Source organism: Delphinus delphis, chromosome 13 (genome assembly GCF_949987515.2).
Source record: "Delphinus delphis chromosome 13, mDelDel1.2, whole genome shotgun sequence".
Taxonomy (NCBI): Eukaryota; Metazoa; Chordata; class Mammalia; order Artiodactyla; family Delphinidae; genus Delphinus; species Delphinus delphis.
In genome coordinates, this window is record NC_082695.1 from 61,722,294 (window position 1) to 61,744,144 (window position 21,851).

Here is a 21,851-nt window from a genome sequence, read left to right on the forward strand (position 1 = left end):
TATCTTGGAAAACTGTTGCAAAATATTAGTGTGGAGGGTTTGGCCCCAAACCTTTTCCAGCCAAGCTTCAAGTTGTCTCTTTTGCCTCCATAATTGCATGTGCTCTTGTTGGACCTGCAGCTTTTGAGAGCCATCCCTGTTGGAATCGGCCAAGTGTACGGCTGCGATAACCCCTGGACTGGAGGCATTTTCCTCATAGCTTTGTTCATATCGTCACCTCTTATTTGCTTGCATGCTGCGATCGGATCCGCCATGGGGATGTTAGCAGGTTAGTGTCATTATTAATTAATGGGCCCCTTATTAATGGGCAATAAGGATGCTGTATCTGGGGCCTGCTCCAAAGAAAATGGTGCCATGTGTCTTCCATGCTCCACCGGCTTATTCCTATAAACTCTCCCTCCTTCCATTACACCTGTCTTTCCATTTTGGGTGCCGGTGCCCTCCTACTCCCGTGAGCAAAAGCTGTCCTCAGGAAAGGCTCTGGTGTTAGTCATTTCCACCTCAGTATAAATTAAAAGCTGGGGAGGAGTTGCTTCCAGGCATGTTTATATTTTAAGTCTTATCTCTAATCACGATAAGAAGCATTTGTCCTCCATTAGAGAACATTAAGGTTCTGTTAACCCGCCTTTTTCTGGCAGGGAAGGGACCTTCTCTGGACTGCTCACTCAGACTTCAGATCACTACTCAAAAGGGTCTCTTGTACCCATACCCGCTTAACCACTGATATGCATGTGACCAAGGCCATTTTTTTCCTTTAGATGTTTTTTCACTGAATAGTCAGAAGTCCTTTTTATACATACTTTGGTGTTGATAACTGGTCTGGGTTGAGGACTGTGGAGGGCTTTGGGGCTGGTGGGTGGGCCCACGCGACCTGCACAGCACTCAGCCTGTCTTCTCCCCCAGCCCTCACTCTCGCGACACCCTTTGACTCCATCTACTTCGGGCTGTGTGGCTTCAATAGCACGCTGGCCTGCATCGCCATAGGAGGCATGTTCTACGTCATCACCTGGCAGACGCACCTCCTCGCCGTCGCCTGCGGTGGGTACTGCCAGAGGGATTCCCTTTCCACCTCCCATGATGCCGGGGTCCATGCCCACAGGGAAACCGCCCCGCGGAAATTCTGCTGGTCCTCCAAAGATAAATGGGAGGATGTGTTTGCTTTATAAAAGCGTTTTTATTTTAAGCTGTTTTGAATGGTCCTTTAGTGATTAGTACATTGAAAACTATTCTCAGTGAACACTAAGTGTTCAGCCACATGGAGGTTGTTCGGTTGTTGCCCGTGGGCTGTCTGCTGTGGTTGCTGCTTTCCGTGCTGGTGATTGGAACTTTCCGACAGAGCAAGTCTTATGCAAATTAATCTTTATATGTGGAATTGGGCAGTTTACATCAGATACAGCAGTTAACCTTATGCACCCAAACATTAACCACAGAACCTTCAAATAATGCTTGTAGGAATGCTGAAGAATGTGGTCAGGGCACTCAGTAACTCTCTGATAAAGGTTTGCTGTTGTTAATATCCTAGGGACCATTGGGATGGTTTTAGTGGAGAAAGTGAGAGCTCAGAAGCAAAGCCAAATTACTGTGGCCCGTTTTCACGGAACCTCACCTCTCACCAGCACTTGGGTCTTCCCAGTGGCCAGCCTAGTGGTACCCTCCACACACAAAGCCCAGAAGATGAGGCAGTAGGTGTATTTGGTCTTCCTCAAGCTTAAAGAATGCTGTTCCTCCCTGGAAACCTATATTATGTTAATAACTTGTGATGAAATATCACAGCAGGGAGTTCTGGGATTCACGTGCCTTGGCTATATAGTAAAATGTTCATTTATGGTTTATGCTCCTAAATGTTCCTTTGCTAGAATGCAAGGTGGTAGGACCCAGGAGAACTGTAACAGCTAAATTCTGGTCCTTTTCAACAAAGTTCATCTGCTGTCTTAGTTGTGCTGGAATTTGCATGGAATTTAACACTTTTCAAAGCTGCCAAGCAACGGAAACATAACTCGATTTTTTTTTAACCTGAGAGATAGCATTTGTGGCATGAAACGTATGGGGGGAGAATATGTAAACTCGAGACACTCTTAGTCACCTATTTCTTGGTTCTTTTGCAGCTCTGTTTGCAGCCTACCTGGGTGCTGCCCTGGCTAACGTATTATCTGTGGTGAGTCAACATGGGCTAGGAATGTGCATTACACCCTCCTCTGTATTCTCTCAGCTCCCCAAACCCCTCCTCCAGGAACCCCTTCGCAATCCATCCCTCATGTCTCAAATCACGCTTCCCTCCTTCACAGCCGCAGACAGAAAGAGCTGGGCCTCAAAAGTGTTAATGTCAACACTGGTCAATCAGATCCTGTGGTCAGTGGGCCAGTGGGGCTCCGTATAGAAGGACAGTCTGAAGAGCATTACCTTGTAAATCAGACTCGTTTCTTGTAAATCAATCCTCTGCAACTAGTTTTAAATCTTCATATTTAATTTTTTTTCCCATGTTTCTAGATCATCTACCCAAGTAGCTTGTGGGCCAGTGTACATCTTTATTCACCCCATAGCTACTACCAGGGAGTCAGGAGTCACGAGGCAAGGCTTCCAGGAGGACAAGGCCAAGCCCGAGGGAAGCCAGAGCTGGCGGCTGAGGGCCTGTGCAGCAGTCTGAGAGCCCTTCTCTGCCTGAGCCCCAGTGCAGGTTGTGTGTGAGGTTGGGGGAGCCACATGGCCAGCCCAGCCCCCAACACACACAGGAGGGACACTGGCCCCATAGCAGAGCACACAGGGCTCAGCCTACAGTCTATGCCTCCCCTTCTATAAAGGTTCAAGGCCCAGCTCACACAGGCAACCAGGAAAAGTCCCATTGGTCCTGCAGGTGGAGGTGGAGATGGGCATTCCACTAACCCGTGTTTAAATTCCTCCTCCATCCTCAGTGAAATTGCATGGTTTGGACAGAGCATAGGAAGGAATTTTGTAAGCAATAGAATTCGACTTCCCTAATACCATCCTGTGTCCCCCAGTGGACTAAGTCCCTCTTCTGGGCCCCATCATGTTTTGTGTTTGTATCTGCTACGACGCTTGACAACATTGTGACAAGTCTAGTACACACCAGTCTTCTTCCACCTTCAGCCCTTGTGCTCCTTCGAACAGGGGCCCGGTTGTATTCTTATCTTTATCTCTAGTACCTATTATAGTGCCCAGCTCATAGTAGGTGCTCAAGAAATGCAGAATGAATGAAACCCTAAGGTAGTGAGTCCCCACCATGGGATACATTAGAGCTGGGGCTAGATAGCCGACCTTCAGAAACAGGATGGAGCCTGGCCTCTGAGGCTCCTGTCTGCCTCAGGCTTTCCCACCTCTTCTTGCCCCCATCCTTTCACCCAACTGTCCATCCAGTAAATACGTGTCACGTGCCTTCCTTGGACAAGGTACTAGAAGGGATGCAAACGGGACACTTTGGTTCCTGATCATAGGAATTTACAGGGTAACTGGCCCCTTCATCTTGTGCAGAGAAGTTACAGGTTATATCACTCTACCTAGACATTTTTCAAAACAAAATCATGTTTATTTTCTGTGTACCTACTATGTTTAAGACACTGTACTGCCCACTCTCAGGGATACAAAAAAAGTGCAAGCTATTAATTCACTCTGAAGGAATTTCCAGTCTCCTTGAGGAACAGGATATAAAAATGTTGAATGACATTTATGAGACCGTTCAAGCCTCTACAGAAGAGGGCACTTAGGAGCCGCACAATTTTGCTTTCTAATCGGCTCCTGCATGTGCAGCCCCATATCTTCAACAGCACTGCCCTCTGCCTCACGACAATGACCACAAACTGAGGACCATTTACTGAGCGCTTAGTATGCACTAGGCACCAACTCTGAGTAGATATCTTTATCCCTATTTTGCTGTTGAGGAAATAGTTGTCAGAAAGAGGAAATGGCTCCAACAAGGTAACCAGAGCTGAGATTTGGATTTGGGTCTGTGGAACTCCCAGCCCACATCCTTCTCACGGTAGGACTTGAAGGAGATGCTTTCCAAAACACCCTATGCAGTCTTAGCAGGGCTTTGGTAAGACTCACGGAGTGGAATTCTTCAGTCATGGGTGTTCCTTAAGGCTACAGTTCTGGTACCAGGCTGCCATTGCTCCTCCTAAAGTCCCACCCAACAGGGCCATCTTTGACCACACACCAAGTGGAATCACTCCTTCAATGGTACTCCCTGAGGCTTTTACTGCTTATGATAAAAGGATGTTTGGGGGAGAAGGGGCATTGATTTGCTCGGCTTCATAGTTGAATTCGTAGGCTCTTTGCTAACAAGCTCTCCAGGTTATCTCAAATGAAGAGTGGGGAGGGGTATGTAAAAGCCTCAGGGCATCTGAAGATACAAAAAACAGGGGAACATCATGAGAAAGGCTGTTGGGAATGGGAGAGCCCTTGAGGAGAGAGGTAGCTACTCCTGATCTCCAGCTCCCTGGGACTAGGATGTGACATCTCTGCCTCTCTCCATACGTCTGTTCTGTTTCTGTGTCTCTCTGGGATGGGTTTCTTCTGCTGCACAGAGGCCCCCAAATATCCACCCAGCACTGGTTGGCTCTCTAGTTTTTTCAGATCGAGTCTTTGGACACAGTCTCTGTATCTCTTAGCTCAAATTCTCAAGACAGGGATTCTATTCCCAGGTAGCCTGCCTATGGGAAGCTGCATTTGGGTCAGGTGCTCGCTTATCTCTAGTGCAAGCAGACATGACCAAAGAGAAAAAGGTTTTGAACAAAAAATGGCTGCCGATGCTGTTCCTTCCACAGGGGCTTTGGGAGAAGGCGGGGAACAGCCACAAGTCCTAGAGTGGGAGGTAGAGCCTGGCCAGACACCCAAGACAAAATATGTCTTCCACATAAAGGCATATTATAAGAGGGTTCCAGCGGCTGCATTTTGAAGAATATGTGTCCCCTGTTACAATGCAGACTGACCCCAATGGAACGATTTGATTTATGTTGGTCATGAATTAAGTATTATTCTGCTCAGTGCCCACCAAGCCTCCCCTCCTCCACCCAGGACCCTAGGTGATTGTGAAGGGCCGATGAGACGAGCACAGGCATCTGATGTAACCAAGGCTTCTCTTGTGATCCGCCTCCCCCCAGTTTGGATTACCGCCCTGCACCTGGCCCTTCTGCCTCTCGGCACTCACCTTCCTGCTCCTGACGACCAACAACCCGGCCATCTACAAGCTCCCGCTCAGCAAAGTCACCTACCCAGAGGCCAACCGCATCTACTACCTGTCCCAGGAGAAAAACAGAAGAGCATCGACCATCACAAAGTACCAGGCCTACGATGTCTCCTAAGTTGCCCTTTCCAAAACATGTCACTGTAAATTCAGCCTTCAGCAGGCTGTCCAGGTCCCCAGGCTGAAGGCCACTTAAACTCTCCTTCTGATGGTTCTGTGATTCTGCCCCCAAGCAAGCCTATACCCCAGTTATTCCCAAGAACAGGGAAATAAGCGTGCAGTCCCTATTCAGGAAGTTCTATGTTCTAAGATGCACAATACTTATCAAAAACATGGTTAATTTAGACCTTATACCTATAGCTCACTCCACAAGAGCTCTCTTTGTGGGGAATTTTCTCTCTTTTGCAAAATAAGCCACACCCCTAAAGAGAATTCACCAGGAAGGGGACAGAGATGGGTGACATTGTTAGCCAACTCAGTCATTTAATGCAGTGACGTAGTGTCAGGAAATCAGTCTACAAGGCAAAAGGGCAGGTCTACACCCAGCTCTGCCATGAGTGAACTCCAACCACTTGGGTAGGTCCATCCCCCCTCTCAGCCTCAATTTCTTATTGGTTTCATGACGAGGAGGGGCCCTACAGTCCCTTCCACCTCAGAAGTATTGATTCTTCTCTTTCCTATAAACTGACAAAATCAGCATGACCAATAAATAATTACTTTAAGTAAAAGATGAAAGGGCAGGAGAAGAGGCAGGACAATTTTAATGTTGTGTGGAGATTTATTCTTGAGTCATGAGATGTTCTCCAGACTTGGGATTAGGAACCTAAGTTCACTGGAAATTCCAACGTGCCTTCCTTTACGTAACAATTATTACTAGAAATGTCATCAGATGAAAATTGATCTTTTTCAACATTTAAATCATATTTTAAACAAATGTGTTTCCTTTTATAATATTCATAAGCATACTCTCATTAAATGTTTAAGGTTGCAAGTTGGTGTCAGGGTTTTCTTAAAATGCGGCTCAGCTACATTGTCCACACCGTGCTCATTTGAGGGGCTTTCCACGGTCAAGGATGTGTTTGAAAAGAGATGAGGATGAATAGATAAAATGCATTCTTACCTCTTTCCACAGAATCACTTGCCACCCATTCTGTCTTAACACTGAAAAAGAAACAGCTATGTATTCACTGTAATGACTGTATTACATAAAGTCCAAAACAATAAAAGATACCTCTTCCAAAAAAAAACAGAGAGAGAGGAGGGTGGGTTGAAAGTTATCAGAAGAAGGTTTGATTTGCTTACAAAGGGAATTATACAGTAATGACCATGGTCATTGTTTTCTGTTTCAGTTGAAGTGCAAGTTGTTGCAACCCATCTCATTTCTTAGGGGATAGTCTTGCACCCTAAAATTATTAATCCAGCCCTTCTTGAATGGCCAGTAACTCTTGTTATTTAGTTGCTCTGGTTATAGCATTGAGCTCCTAAAACACAGGGTCCCTTTTTGGGAAGCCACGTGGCTCAGCCTTCCCACCCCTCCCCCAAAAGACAGGGATGAACCACTTATAGTGCCTCAGTGCCCACCCCCTGCACCCTTCCAGGTTAGCATTGTGGGGTGAGGACATAAGGCGGGAGATGAGGGAAGGAAACAAGGGGGAGCGGACAAACTATAAATCCATCATTTAGCAAAAGCTGGTGTCTACGTTTATATTTTCTTTCCTCTGTCAGCCCTGAGATCCCAGCCCTCTTCCATCAGCCCAAAAATACTTGACTGCCTATTTCTCTTCCAGATTATATCTATCCAATTATGGCTTCTCCAGGAAAACAGAACACTTCTCGCTGGAAACAAATGCCCCACATAGGAAATGGGAACAAGTCACACTCCAGAGACTACCTCTGAGTTTGTGATCACACCTTGAGGCCGAGAAAGTCTCAGGCTCTATTTTCATGACCAGTGAGTTATGGCTGTCTGAGGATCAAGCATCCGAGAATTTCACCAGAAGGCTGTTTATGCTCACAGCTCACTCAGCTGCCCCAGAACCTCTAAGTGATGACATAGAACAATTAAAATACCATTTTTCATGCATTTTCCACCAAAGTGTTATAATCTGGTTTTATTAAGAGCAGGAAACCCTCCACATGCATGCCATTCTGATTATTGACCACTAACAAATCCATTCAGCTGTTCTAAGTATTTCAATATCCTCACCTATAAAGCAAGTTGAGTTGGCCCAGGATACCAAGCAAGGTGGAAATAGATGGGATAAAAGAATTTGATTTATGAAATGTATGACATCTAGAGGTTACTAAAGGATTTCTCCTCCAGCCCTTCAATTCCATGTCAGCAGTGGAGAGGGGAGACAGCTCCAACCAACTCCTGAAAGCTGGTTACCCAAGTGAGCATATCCCTCCAGTGCCACACTTAGTGACATCACCTTGGTAGCTGGAAATCAGAGAGGGTGGGAGTATTTACACCCCAGAAATTACAAACCTGATCTTTGTTTTCCCGGATGGCCAGTTCACCAGCACACCACTGACACATCAGTTTGGTGAGAAGGAACTAATGTAGGCTTCCTAACCAGAGACTCCAAGACTAGGGCCAAAATATTCAATCCAGCGATGCTACATGGATGCCACTCTACATACAGGAGGCAGCTGAGAGAATAACAAAAGTGTTCTCAATCATAAGATTTACCCACAGAAGCCTGTACTGAAAACACTTTGAGTGGAAGCATCCAAATAAGGAGAAAAATGAAACCAGGAAATGCTGCAAAGGACACAAGAAGTGTAAGGTGATCAAACATGTTTATTGTTTATTAGGACCAAAGGGGAAAAACAGAAGAAATAGACCTACAACTGGAATATCAAATGATGGTGGCAGGGTGGGTGGGGGAAGAGGCAGGAGAGCCTATTAGAGTATTTAGCTTGTACAAAAATTCATACGTTTACAAGGTCCACAGGGAGGAATAAACATGGGTGATAAGGGCAACCACCATGAGAACAAAATCAGAATTATAAATTTTAAACCAGAGGAAAATTCTCTTTGCAATGGAAAGTAAAAAAGGAGTAAAATATTATAGAAAGTCTCCCTTCCAAAAAAAAAAATAAGCACAAAAAAATAAGCAGAAGGTAGAAATTAGTCATAATATGACCTTAATTGACCCCCAAAAAAAGTTAACTATTAAATTCACCACTGAAAGACAGACTCTCAGGCTGCATTTTTTTAAAGACTGAACAATTTTCTATTTACAATAAACTTTTAAAACAGAAAGACATAAATGTTTGAATACGAGAGGATGAAATAAGATATACTAAACAAATCCGGACTGAAAGAAAGCTAGGGTATCAGCCATAATACCTTGAAAAGTGAAATTAAAACCCAAAAATAAAGGACAAATAATGATGTAAAGGGAACAATAAGCCAAGAGCACACACTCATCATCAACACTTGTGACCTAAACAGTCAGTCTCAAAATACATCAAGCAACAAATGACTGAACTGCAGGGGGAAACAAACAAATTAATAATTGTAGCTAAGATTTTACCAAAACCTCAGAAACAAATCTATCATGAGAACAAAAAATGAGCAGAGATATCAGGGCTATGAACATTACAATTAATAAGTGTGAGCTCTTATGTACATGTAGGATTCCAAACCCTCCCACTCAACACCCCTCAAAAAATGTGTTCTCAAATAGAGAACAGATGTTCTTTTAAAGCACTCATGGAGCAAGCTTGGGGTCCTCATGAGATGCTGGTGGGAAATTGAACACTGTTGCCTTTTGGAGAGCAGGTCCTCAGAATTCAGTCATGTTGAGTATCTACACACCTTGTGGCCCAGAAATTCCTGGCCAGAGTATAAACAGTTCCAGATGGGGCTGTTCACCACGGCCTTGGTTGCATTGCAGAGAGCTGGAGAGAGGGCAGAGGCTGAGTGGGGTGCTGCACACCAGGGAGCCAGCACAGCAGGTAGAAGCCCAGAACCACACATAGAGCCATGAGGATAGATCTTAAAAACATAGTGCTGGCATAAAGAGGAAAATGACATTTATAATCATACCAATTCATAAATTTAAAATGCATGCACACAAAATAATAGATATTTTGCAAGCATGCAAACAAAAAAAGAGGTACACTGGAATGTGAGAGAGAAAAGAGAATGGAGCATAGAAATGAAAAGACACACAGACCTTCACACATTCAAGAGAGGGGCTTGCACAGACCAAGAAGATAATATGGAGGGACTAAGCCACATGATTAACTCAATCCTCGGTCAGAAGAAATTATAAAAGGGGTGGGGCATAGTGTGTGCTCTGCTCAGCTCTGTCAGAGCCTCAGAGTGAACGCAGAATTGGGTGGGGTCAACCTGCAAAGCCTGAGAGCATCCCATCTACCTCCGCTAGCATATGGAAGCACTCTGGCCACACTACAAACTGAGATAGATAGATGATAAATAGATAGATAGATAGATAGATAGATAGATAGATAGATAGATAGATAGATAGATACTTAGATAGATGATAGATAGATGATAGATACTTAGATAGATGATAGATAGATACATAGATACATAGATAGATAGGTAAATAGATGATAGACAGATAGATGATAGATAGATAATAGACTGATGATAGATAGATGGGTAAATAGATAGATGATAGACAGGTAGATGATAGATACATAGATACATAGATAGATAATAGATGGATAGATAGATATAGATAGATAGGTAGATAGATGGATAGATACATAGATGATAGATGACAGATAGATGAGAGATAAATAGATAGATGATAGATAGATAGATAATAGATAGAGGATAGACAGATACATGATACATAGATAGATAGATATGTATTAGATAGACAGATGATAGATGGGTAGATAGATGATAGATAGATGATAGATAGATAGATAGATAGATAGATGATAGATACTTAGATGATAGAGAGATGATAGATGATAGATAGATACTTAGATAGATGATAGATAGATGATAGATGATAGGTAGATGGATAGATAGATGATAGATAGATATAGATGATAGATAATAGATAGATAGTTAGATGATAGATAGATAGATATAGATGTGAAGATTTTGCACTTCACCTCCAAATTAGTTGAACATATTTTAACCCCTAGAAGAACAATAGTAAAGAATGTATGTTTTATTTCTTCTTTTAGAGTGTTTTAGAATCTCTGATGAATGTAGGAATAAGAGGAAATTTTTGTTGCTGTTGAGATTGCAGAAAGGTGGGAAAGAACATTTCTAAAAATGAAAGATGTAGGAATTGAGGATATAAACTGAGTTCAGAAAGATCATGAACCTACGAGAAAGATAATAAATTCACAACACCTCCTACAGTCATCAAACCTAGTTGGTGAGTCAGAAGGTAGGTGTGAAGAGGTCCCAGCTGTGAACTAACCTGGTTTTGAATCCAGTCCTTACAGGCTGGGAGGTTATCTCAGAGCCTGCAGCTCATTGTCTATGAAACGAGGGCTGTACCTGCCTCAGAGGAGTGTTCATGTGAAGGCTACTTAAGAAGCCTTGGGGTCAAGATGGCGGGGTGGGAAGACGCGGAGTTTGCATATCCCCACAACTAGGGCACCGGCCAGACGCTGGTGGGGACTTCGACACCCAAGGAGATGGGAGGAACCCCCGAGTGACCGAGTAGAACGTTGGGGGGAGTGAGGGGAAGGAGAAGTGAAGACCAGACAAGACTTGTGCCCCTGAGTGGTGGCTGGAAGAGGCGAGGGGTTCCCATGCCTGGAGGGACCCTCAGGGGCCTGGAAGATCAGACGGACAGGGGAGAGCACAGCTAACATTTCCCCTGCCCAATTGGATCCCGGGAAGCCTGCTGGGCTCCTAGGACTGGTCCTCTGCCCTCCAAGGCCAGAGGCACTCCTGGGCCCCTCTTGTGGCACTGAACCTAAGCCCCACCCCCTACCCCCTCCAGGGCCGCCTTTTCGGGCAATGTATTAAGCATAGGCCCCGTCCCCCACCTAAACTCCATCCATGCCTAAGCTCCACACCCCACCGACCAGGCCTTTTCTGGCTTTCTTTTTTTTTCCTTCGATAGCTACTTGCAAATATAATAAAATGCTTAAGAGTAACAATTTTATTTTTTTAATTTGAATTTTATTTTTTTATACAGCAGCTTTTTATTAGTTATCTATTTTATACGTATTAGTGTATACATGTCGATCCCAATCTCCGAATTCATCCCACCAAAAACAACAACACACCCCCAGCTTTCTTCCTTTGGTGTCCATACATTTGTGCTCTGCATCTCTATCTCTATTTCTGCCTTTCAAACTGGTTCATCTGTACTATTTTTCTAGATTCCAAATATATGCATTAATATACAATATTTGTTTTTCTCTTTCTGATTACTTCACTCTGTATGACAGTCTCTAGGTCCATCCACGTCTCTACAAATAACCCAATTTTGTTCCTTTTTATGGCTAAGTAATATTCCATTGTATATATGTACCACATCTTCTTTATCCACTTGTCTGTCGATGGGCATTGAGGTTGCTTCTATGACCTGGCTATTGTAAATAGTTCTACAATGAAAATTGGGGTACAAGTGTCTTTTTCAATTATGGTTTTCGCTGGGTATATGCCCAGTAGTGGGATTGCTGGGTCATATGTAATTCTATTTTCAGTTTCCTAAGGAACCTCCATACTGTTCTCCATAGTGGCTGTATCGATTTACATTCCCACCAACAGTGCAACAGGGTTCCCTTTTCTTCACACCCTCTCTGGCATTTGTTGTTTGTAGATTTTCTGATGATGCTCATTCTAACCAGTGTGAGGTGATACCTCAATGTAGTTTTGATTTGCATTTCTCTAATAATTAGTGATGTTGAGAAGCTTTTCATGTTCCTCTTGGCTATCTGTATGTCTTCTTTGGAAGAATGTCTATTTAGGTCTTCTGCCCATCTTTTGATTGGGTTGTTTGTTTTTTTAATATTGAGCTGCATGAGCTGTTTATATATTTTGGAGATTAGTCCTTTGTCCGTTGACTCGTTTGCAAATATTTTCTCCTATTTTGAGGGTTGTCTTTTCATCTTGTGTATAGTTTCCTTTGCTGTGCAAAAGCTCTTAAGTTTCATTAGGTCCCATTTGTTTATTTTTCTTTTTATTTCCATTACTCTTGGAGGTGGGTCAAAAAAGATCTTGCTGTGATTTATGTCAAAGAATGTTCTGCCTATGTTTTCCTCTAAGAGTTTTATAGTGTCCAGTCTTACATTTAGGTCTTTAATCCATTTTGAGTTCATTTTTGTGTATGGTGTTAGGGGGCGTTCCAATTTCCTTCTTTAACGTGTAGCTGTCCAGCTTTCCTAGCACCACTTATTGAAGAGACTATCTTTTCTCCATTGTATATCCTTGCCTCCTTTCTCATAGATTATTTGACCATAGGTGCATGGATTTATGTCTGCACTTTCTATCCTGTTCCACTGATCTATATTTCTGTCTTTGTGCCAGTACCATATTGTCTTGATTACTATATCTTTGTAGTATAGTCTGAAATCAGAGAGTCTGATTCCTCCAACTCCATTTTTTTCCCTCAAGATTGCTTTGGCTATTCAGGGTCTTTTGTGTTTCATTACAAATTTTAAGATTTTTTTGTTCTAGTTCTGTAAAAAAATGCCACCGGTAATTTGATAGGGATTGCAGTGAATCTCTAGATTACCTTGGGTAGTATAGTCATTTTCACAATATTGATTCTTCCAGTCCAAGAACATGGTATATATCTCCATCTGTTTGCATCATCTTTGATTTCTTTCATCATTGTCTTATAGTTTTCTGAGTACAACTCTTTTACCTCATTGGGTAGGTTTATTCCTAGGTATTTTATTCTTTCTGTTGAAGTGGTGAATGGGATTGTTTTCCTTAATTTCTCTTTCTGATCTTTCATTATTACTGTATAGGAATGCAAGAGACTTCTGTGCATTAATTTTGTATCCTGCAACTTTACCAAATTCACTGATTAGCTCTAGTAGTTCTCTGGTGGCATCTTTAGGATTATCTATGCATAGTATCATGTCATCTGCAAACAGTGACAGTTTTATTTCTTTTCCAATTTGGATTCCTTTTATTTCTTCTTCTTCTCTGACTGCTATTGCTAGGACTTCCAAAACAATGTTGAATAATAGTGGCGAGAGTGGACATCCTTGTCTTTTTCCTAATCTTAGAGGAAATGCTTTCAGTTTTTCACCATTGAGAATGATGTTTGCTGTGGGTTTGTCATGTATGGCCTTTATTATGTTGAGGTATGTTCCCTCTATGCCCACTTTCTGGAGAGTTTTTATCATAAACCGGTGTTGAACTTTGTCAAAAGCTTTTTCTGCATCTATTGAGATGATCATATGGTTTTTATTCTTCAATTTGTTAATATGGTGTATCACATTGATTGATTTGCATATATTGAAAAATCCTTGCATCCCTGGGATAAATCCCACTTGATCATGGTGTATGATCCTTTTAATGTGTTGTTGGATTCTGTTTGTTAGTGTTTTGTTGAGGATTTTTGCATCTATATTCACCAGTGATATTAGTCTGTAATTTTCTTTTTTTGTAGTATCTTTGTCTGATTTTGGTATCAGGGTGATTGTGGTGTCATAGAATGAGTTTGGGAGTGTTCCTTCCTCTGCAATTTTTTGGAAGAGTTTGAGAAGGATAGGTGTTAGCTCTTCTCTAAATGTTTGATAGAATTCACCTGTGAAGCCATCGGGTGCTGGACTTTTGTTTGTTGGAAGATTTTCCATCACACTTTCAATTTCATTACTTGTAATTGGTCTGTTCATATTTTCTATTTCTTCCTGGTTCAGTCTTGGAAGGTTATACCTTTCTAAGAATTTGTCCATTTCTTCCAGGTTGTCCATTTTATTGGCATAGAGTTGCTTGTAATAGTCTCTTATGATGCTTTGTATTTCTGCTGTGTCCGTTGTAACGTCCCCTTTTTCATTTCTGATTTTATTGATTTGAGTCCTCTCCCTCTTTTTCTTGATGACTCTGGTTAAAGGTTTATCAATTTTGTTTATCTTCTTAAAAAAACAGATTTTAGGACTTCCCTAGTGCTGCAGTGGTTAAGAATCCGCCTGTCAATGCAGGGGACACAGGTTCGAGCCCTGGTCCAGGAAGATCCTACATGCCATGGAGCAACTAAGCCCGTGCATCACAACTACTGAGCCTGTGCACTAGAGTCCAAAAGCCACAACTACCGAGTCCACACGCCCTAACGACTGAAGCCCGCACACCTAGAGACCATGCTCTGCAACAAGAGAAGCCACTGCAATGAGAAGCGCTCGCACTGCAGTCAAGAATAGCCCCTGGGCTTCCCTGGTGGCGCAGTGGTTGAGAGTCCACCTGCCGATGCAGAGGACACGGGTTCGTGCCCCTGTCCAGGAAGATCCCACATGCCGCAGAGCGGCTAAGTCCATGAGGCATGGCTGCTGAGCCTGTGCGTCCGGAGCCTATGCTCCACAACGCGAGAGGCCACAGCAGTGAGAGGCCCGTGAACCACAAAAAAAAAAGCAAAAGGGTAGCCCTTGTTTGCCACAACTAGAGAAAGACTGCAAGCAGCAATGAAGACCCAACATAGCCAAAAGTAAATAAATAAAATAAAATTTTTTCGAAAAACAGCTTTTAGTTTTATTGATCTTTGCTATTGTTTTCTTTGTTTCTATTTCATTTATTTCTGCTCTGATCTTTATGATTTCTTTCCTTCTACTCACTTTGGTTTTTTTTTATTCTTCTTTCTCTTGTTCCTCTATGTGTAAGGTTATATTGTTTATTTGAGGTTTTTCTTGTTTCTTGAGGTAGGATTGTATCGCTATAATCTTTCCTCTTAGAACTGCTTTTGCTGCATCCCATAGGTTTTAGATCATCGTGTTTTCATTGTCATTTGTCTCTAGGTATTTTTTGATTTCCTCTTTGATTTCTTCTGTGATCTCTTGGTTATTGAGTAATGTATTGTTTAGTCTCCATGTGTTTCTATTTTTACGTTTTTTTTTACCCTGTAACTGATTTCTAATCTCATAGAGTTGTGGTCAGAAAAGATGCTTGATATGATTCCAATTTTCTTAAATTTACCAAGACTTGATTTGTGACCCAAGATGTGATCTATCCTGGAGAATGTTCCATGTGCACTTGAGAAGAAAGTGTAATCTGCTGTTTTTGGATGGAATGTCCTATAAATATCAATTAAATCTATCTGGTCTATTGTGTCATTTAAAGATTGTATTTCCTTGTTAATTTTCTGTTTGGATGATCTGTCCATTGGTGTAAGTGAGGTGTTAAAGTCCCCCACTATTATTGTGTTACTGTTGATTTCCTCTTTTATAGCTGTTAGCATTTGCCTTATGTATTGAGGTGCTCCTATTTTGGGTGCATATATTTTTATAATTTTTATATATTCTTCTTGGATTTATCCCTTGATCATTATGTAGTGTCCTTCCTTGTCCCTTGTAACATACTTTATATTAAAGTCTATTTTATCTGACATGAGTGTTGCTACTCCAGCTTTCTTTTGATTTCCATTTGCATGGAATATCTTTTTCCATCCCCTCACTTTCAATCTGTATGTGTCCCTAGGTCTGAAGTGGGTCTCTTGTAGACAGCATATATATGGGTCTTGTTTTTATATCCATTCAGCAAGCTTGTGTCTTTTGGTTGGAGCATTTAATCCATTCACATTTAGGTAATTATCAATATGCTTGTTCCTATTACCATTCTCTTAATTGTTTTCAGTTTGTTTTTGTAGGTCCTTTTCTTCTCTTTTGTTTCCCACTAGAGAATTCCTTTAGCATTTGTTGTAGAGCTGGTTTGGTGGTGCTGAATTCTGTTGGCTTTTGCTTGTCTGTAAAGCTTTTGATTTCTCCATCGAATATGAATGAGATCTTTGCTGGATAGAGTAATTTTGGTTGTAGGTCATCACTTTAAATATATTGTGCCACTCCCTTCTGGCTTGTAGAGTTTCTGCTGAGAAATCAGCTGTTAACCTTATGGGAGTTCCTTTGTATGTTATTTGTCATTTTTCCCTTGTTGCTTTTAATAATTTTTCTTTGTCTTTAATTTTTGTCAATTTCATTACTATGTGTCTCAGCTTGTTTTCCTTGGGTATATCCTGCCTGGACTCTCTGAACTTCCTGGACTTGGATGGATATTTCCTTTCCCATGTTAGGGAAGTTTTCAACTATAATCTCTTCAAATATTTTCTCAGGTCCTTTCTCTCTCTCTTCTACTTCTGGGACCCCAAAATGTTAATGTTGGTGCATTTAATGTTGTCCCAGAGGTCTCTCAGTCTGTATTTATTTCTTTTCTTTCTTTTTTCTTTATTCTGTTCCATGTCAGTGAATTCTACCATTCTGTTTTCCAGGTCACTTATCTGTTCTTCTGCCTCATTTATTCTGCTACTGATTGCTTCTACTGCATTTTTCACTTCAGTTATTGTATTGTTCATCTCTGTTTTTTTGTTCTTTAATTCTTCTAGGTATTTGTTCTTTAATTCTTCTAGGTCTTTGTTAAACATTTATTTCATCTTCTCGATCTTTGCCTTTACTCTTTTTCCGAGGTCCTCAATCATCTTCACTCTCATTATTCTGAATTCTTTTTCTGGAAGGCTGCCTATCTCCACTTCATTTAGTTGTTTTTCTGGGGTTTTATCTTGTTTCTTCATCTGGTACATAGTTCTCTGCCTTTTCATTTTGTCTATCTCTCTGTGAATGTGGTTTTTGTTCCGCAGGCTGCAGGATTGTATGTCTTCTTGCTTCTGCTGTCTGCCCTCTGGTGGATGAGGCTATCTAAGAGGCTTGTGCAAGGTTCCTGATGGGAGGGACTGGTGGTGGGTACAGCTGGAGGTTGCTATGGTGGGCAGAGCTCAGTAAAACTTTAATCCACTTGTCTGCTGATGGGTGGGGCTGAGTTCCCTCCCTGTTGGTTGTTTGGCCTGAAGCAACCCAGTACTGGAGCCTACAGGCCCTTTGTTGAGGCTAATGGCAGACTCTGGGAGGGTTCACACTAATGAATACGTCCCAAAACTTGTGCTGCCAGTGTCCTTGTCCCCACAATGAGCCACAGCCAGCCCCTGCCTCAGCAGGAGACCCTCCAGCAGTAGCAGGTACGTCTGGTTCAGTCTGCTATGGGGTCACTGCTCCTTCCCTGTGGGTCCTGATGCACACACTACTTTGTGTGTGCCCTCCAAGAGTGGAGTCTCTGTTTCCCTCAGTCCTGTCAAAGTTCTGCAATCAAATCCCACTAGCCTTCAAAGTTGATTTTCTGGGAATTCTCCCTACTGTTGCTGGACCCCAAGGTTGGGAAACCTGATGTGGAGCTCAGAACCTTCACTCCAGTGGGTGGGCTTCTGTGGTATAATTGTTTTCAAGTTTGTAAGTCACCCATCCAGCAGTTATGGGATTTGATTTTATTGTGATGGGGCCCTTCCTACCATCTCATTGAGGCTTCTCCTTTGTCTTTAGATGTGGGATATCTTTTTTGGTTAGCTCCAGTAGCTTCCTGTAGATGACTGTTCAGCAGTTAGTTGTGATTCCAGTGGTTTTGCAAGAGGGAGTGAACGCACATCATTCTACTCCACCACTTTGAACAAATCTCATTTTGTTATTTCTTATGGTTGAGTAATAGTCCATTGTATATATGTACCACATCTTATTTATCCATTCATCTGTTGATATACATTTAGGTTGATTCCTTATCTTGACTATTGTAAATAGCGCTGCAGTGAACATTGGGGTGCATGTATCCTTTCAAACCATGGTTTTCTCCAGATATATGCCAAGGAGTGGGATGGCTGGATCATATGGTAGCCCCAGTTTTAGTTTTTTAAGGAACTTCCATATTGTTCTCCATAGTGGCTATACCAACTTACATTCCCAACAACAGTGTAGAGGGTTCCTTTTTCTCCACATCTTCTCCAGCATTTATTGTTTGTAGATATTTTGATGATGGCCATTCTGACTGATGTGAGATGATATTTTCTTGTAGTTTTGATCTGCATTTCTCTAATAATTAGTGATATTGAGCATTTTTTCATGTGCCTCTTGCCCATATGTATGTCTCCTTTAGAGAAATGTCTAGTTAGGTCTTCTATTCATTTTTTGATTGGGTGGTTTTTTGATATTGAGCTGCCTGAGTTGTTTGTAAATTTTGGAGATTAACCCCTTGTGGGTCTCATCATTCGCAAGTCTTTTATCCCATCCTGTGTGCTGTCTCATTGTCTTGTTTATGGTTTCCTTTGTTGTGCAAAAGTTTTGGGGTTTAATTGATCCCATTTGTTTATTTTTGTTTTTATTTCCATTACTCTAGGAGATGGATTGAAAAAGATATTGCTGTGATTTATATCAAAGAGTGTTCTGTCTATGTTTTTTGTTAAGAGTTTTATAGTATCTGGTCTTATATTTAGGTCTTTATTCCATTTTGAGTTTATTTTTCTGTATGGTGTCAATGTTCTAATTTCATTCCTTTACATGTAGCTGTCCATTTTTCCTAGTACCATTTATTGAAGAGATTATCTTTCCTCCATTGTATGTTCTTGCTTCCTTTGTCATAGATTAATTTATCATAGGTGTGCGAGTTTATTTCTGGACTTTCTATCCTATTCCATTGTTCTATATTTCTCTTTTTGTGCCAGTACCTTACTGTTTTGATAACTGTACTTTGTACTATAGTCTGCAGTCAAGGAGCCTGATTCGTCCAGCTCCGTTTTTCTTTCTCAAGATTGTTTTGGCTATTCGGGGTCTTTTGTGTTTCCATATATTGTAAAATTTTTTGTTCTAATTCTGTGAAAAATGACATTGGTAATTGGATAGAGATTGCATTGAATCTGTAGATTGTCTTGGGTAGTATAGTCATTTTGACAATATTGATTCTTGCAATCTAAGAACATGGTACATATTTTCATCTGTTTGTGTCATCTTCAATTTTTTTCATCAGCATCTTATAGTTTTCAGAGTACAGGTATTTTGCCTCCTTATGTAGGTTTATTCCTAGGTATTTTATTCTTTTTAATGCAATAGTAAATGGGATTGGTTCTTGAATTTCTCTTTCAGATCTTTCATTGTTAGTGCATAGGAATACAACAGATTACTGCGTATTAATTTTGTATCCTAAAACTTTACAAAATTTATTGATGAGCTCTGTTAATTTTCTTGTAGCACCTTTAGGATTTTCTGTGTATAGTATCATATCATCTGCAAACAGTGATGGTTTTATTTCTTCTTTTCCAATTTGGATTCCTTTTATTTCTTTTTTTTGTCTCTGACTGCTCTGGCTAGGACTTCCATAACTATGTTGAATAAAAGTGGCAAGAGTGGACATCCTTGTCTTGTTTTTGATCTTAAAGGAAATGCTTTCAGCTTTTCACAGTTGAGTATGATGTTAGCTGTAGCTTTGTCATATACGGCCTTTATTATTTTGAGGTATGTTCCCTCTGTGCCCACTTTCTGGAGAGTTTGTATCATAAATGGGTGTTAAATTTTGTCAAAAGTGTTTTTCTCCATCTATTGAGATCATCATATGTGGTTTTTATTCTTCATTTGTTAATGTGGTGTATCATAGTGACTGATTTGTGGATATTGAAAAATCCTTGCATCCCTGGGATAAATCCCACTTGTTCATGGTGTATTATCCTTTTAATGTATTGTTAGATTTGGTTTGCCAGTATTTTGTTGAGGATTTTTGAGTCTATGTTCATCAGTGATATTGGCCTGTAATTTCCGGGGTTTTTTTGTGGTATCTTTGTCTGGTTTTTGTACCACGGTGATGGTGGCCTCATAGAATGAGTTTAAGAGTGCTCATTACTCTTCAATTTTTGGGAAGAGTTTCAGAAGGGTAGGTGTTTTCTCTAAATATTTGATAGAATTCACCTGTGAAGCCATCTGGTCCTGGATTTTTGTTTGTTGGAAGTTTCTTAATCACTGTTTCAATTTCAGTACTTGTGACTGGACTGTTCATATTTTCTATTTCTTCCTGGTTCAGTCTTGGAAGCTTGTACCTTTCTAAGAATTTGTCCATTTCTTCTAGGTTGTCCATTTTATTGACATAGAGTTGCTTGCAGTAGTCTCTAATGATCCTTTGTATTTCAGTGGTGTCAGTTGTAACTTCTCCTTTTTCATTTTTAATTTCATTGATTTGAGCCCTCTCCATTTTTTTCTTGATGAGTCTGGCTAAAGGTTTATCAATTTGGGTTACCTTTTCAAAGAACCAGCTTTTATTTTCATTGATCTTTTCTACTTTTTGTCTCTATTTCATTTATTTCTTCTTTGATCTTTATGATTTCTTTCTTTCTACTAACATTGGATTTTGTTTGTTCTTCTTTCTCTAGTTGCTTTCACTGTAAAGTTAGGTTGTTTATTTGAGATTTTTCTTGTTTCCTGGTGTAAGATTGTATTGCTATAAAGTTTACTCTTAGAACTTTTTTTTGCTGTGTCCCATAGGTTTTGGATCATTGTGTTTTGTTTTCCTTTGTATCTAGTTATTTTTTTGTTTCCTCTTTGATTTCTTCAGAGATCCATTGGTTGTTTAGTAGCAAGACATTTAGCCTCCTCATGTTTGTGTTTTTTTACAGATTTTTTCTTGTAGTTGCTTTCTAATCCCATAGCACTGTTGTTGGAAAAGATGTTTGATATGATTTCAATTTGCTGAGGCTCACTTTGTGGCCCAGCATGTGATCAATCCTGGAGAATATTCCGTGTGCACTTGAGAAGAATGTGTGTTCTGCTTCTTTTGATGGAATGCTCTATAAATATAAATTAAGTCCCTCTGGTCTAATGTGTCATTTAAGGCCTGTGTTTCCTTATTGCATTTCTGTCCAGATGATCTGTCCATTGATGAAAGTGGGGTGTTAAAGTCCCCCACTCTTATTGTGTTACTGTCAATTTCTTTTTATGGCTGTTAATATTTGCCTTATATATTGAGGTGCTCCTATGATGGGTGCATACATATTTACAATTGCTATATATTCTCCTTGGATTAATCCCTTGATCATTATGTAGTCTCCTTCTTTGTCTCTTGTAACAGTCTTTATTTTAAAGGTTATTTTGTCTGATATGACTATTTCTACTCCAGCTTTCTTTTGATTTCCATTTGCATGGAATAGCTTTTCCCATCCCCTCATTTTCAGTCTGTATGTGTTGCTATCACTGATGTGGGTCTCTTGTAGACAGCACATATACGGGTCTTTTTTTTTGTATCCATTCAGTCAGTCTATGTCTTTTGGTTGAAGGATTTAATCCATTTATATTTAAGGTAATTATCAATATGTATCTTTTTATTGCCATTGTGTTAATTGTTTTGGATTTGTTTTTGTAGGTCTTTTTTCTCCCCTTCCTCTTTTGTTTTATTCTCTTGTGATTTGATGACTAACTTTAGTGTTGTGTTTGGATTCCTTTTTCTTTTTTATGTGTATCTATTGTAGATTTTCAGTTTTCAGTTATCATGAGGTTTTGATATAGCAGTCTGTATATAAATAAGATTGTTTCAATTTGCTCATCTTTTAATTTCAAATGCATTTCCAATTTCCTGCATTTGTACTCTCCTCTTCTCACGATTACTCATTTTGATATCATATTTGTGTGTGGTTGATTCCCTACATTTACTGTATGTTTGCCTTTACAGATGAGCTTTTCCATTCGT

At 40.6% G+C, this 21,851-nt stretch overlaps 1 protein-coding gene across 1 annotated transcript in view; it reads left to right on the forward strand.

Annotated features, from left to right (window-relative positions):
• SLC14A2 (solute carrier family 14 member 2) overlaps window positions 1–5,315 on the forward strand; it is a 54,937-nt gene extending 49,622 nt beyond the window's left edge. The window contains exons 16-19 of the mRNA XM_060029536.1: window positions 121–268; window positions 904–1,038; window positions 2,106–2,155; window positions 5,115–5,315. Coding sequence (XP_059885519.1) covers window positions 121–268; window positions 904–1,038; window positions 2,106–2,155; window positions 5,115–5,315 — 534 coding nt within the window. The remainder of the gene's footprint in view (window positions 1–120; window positions 269–903; window positions 1,039–2,105; window positions 2,156–5,114) is intronic.
• Window positions 5,316–21,851: the final 16,536 nt, after the last annotated feature.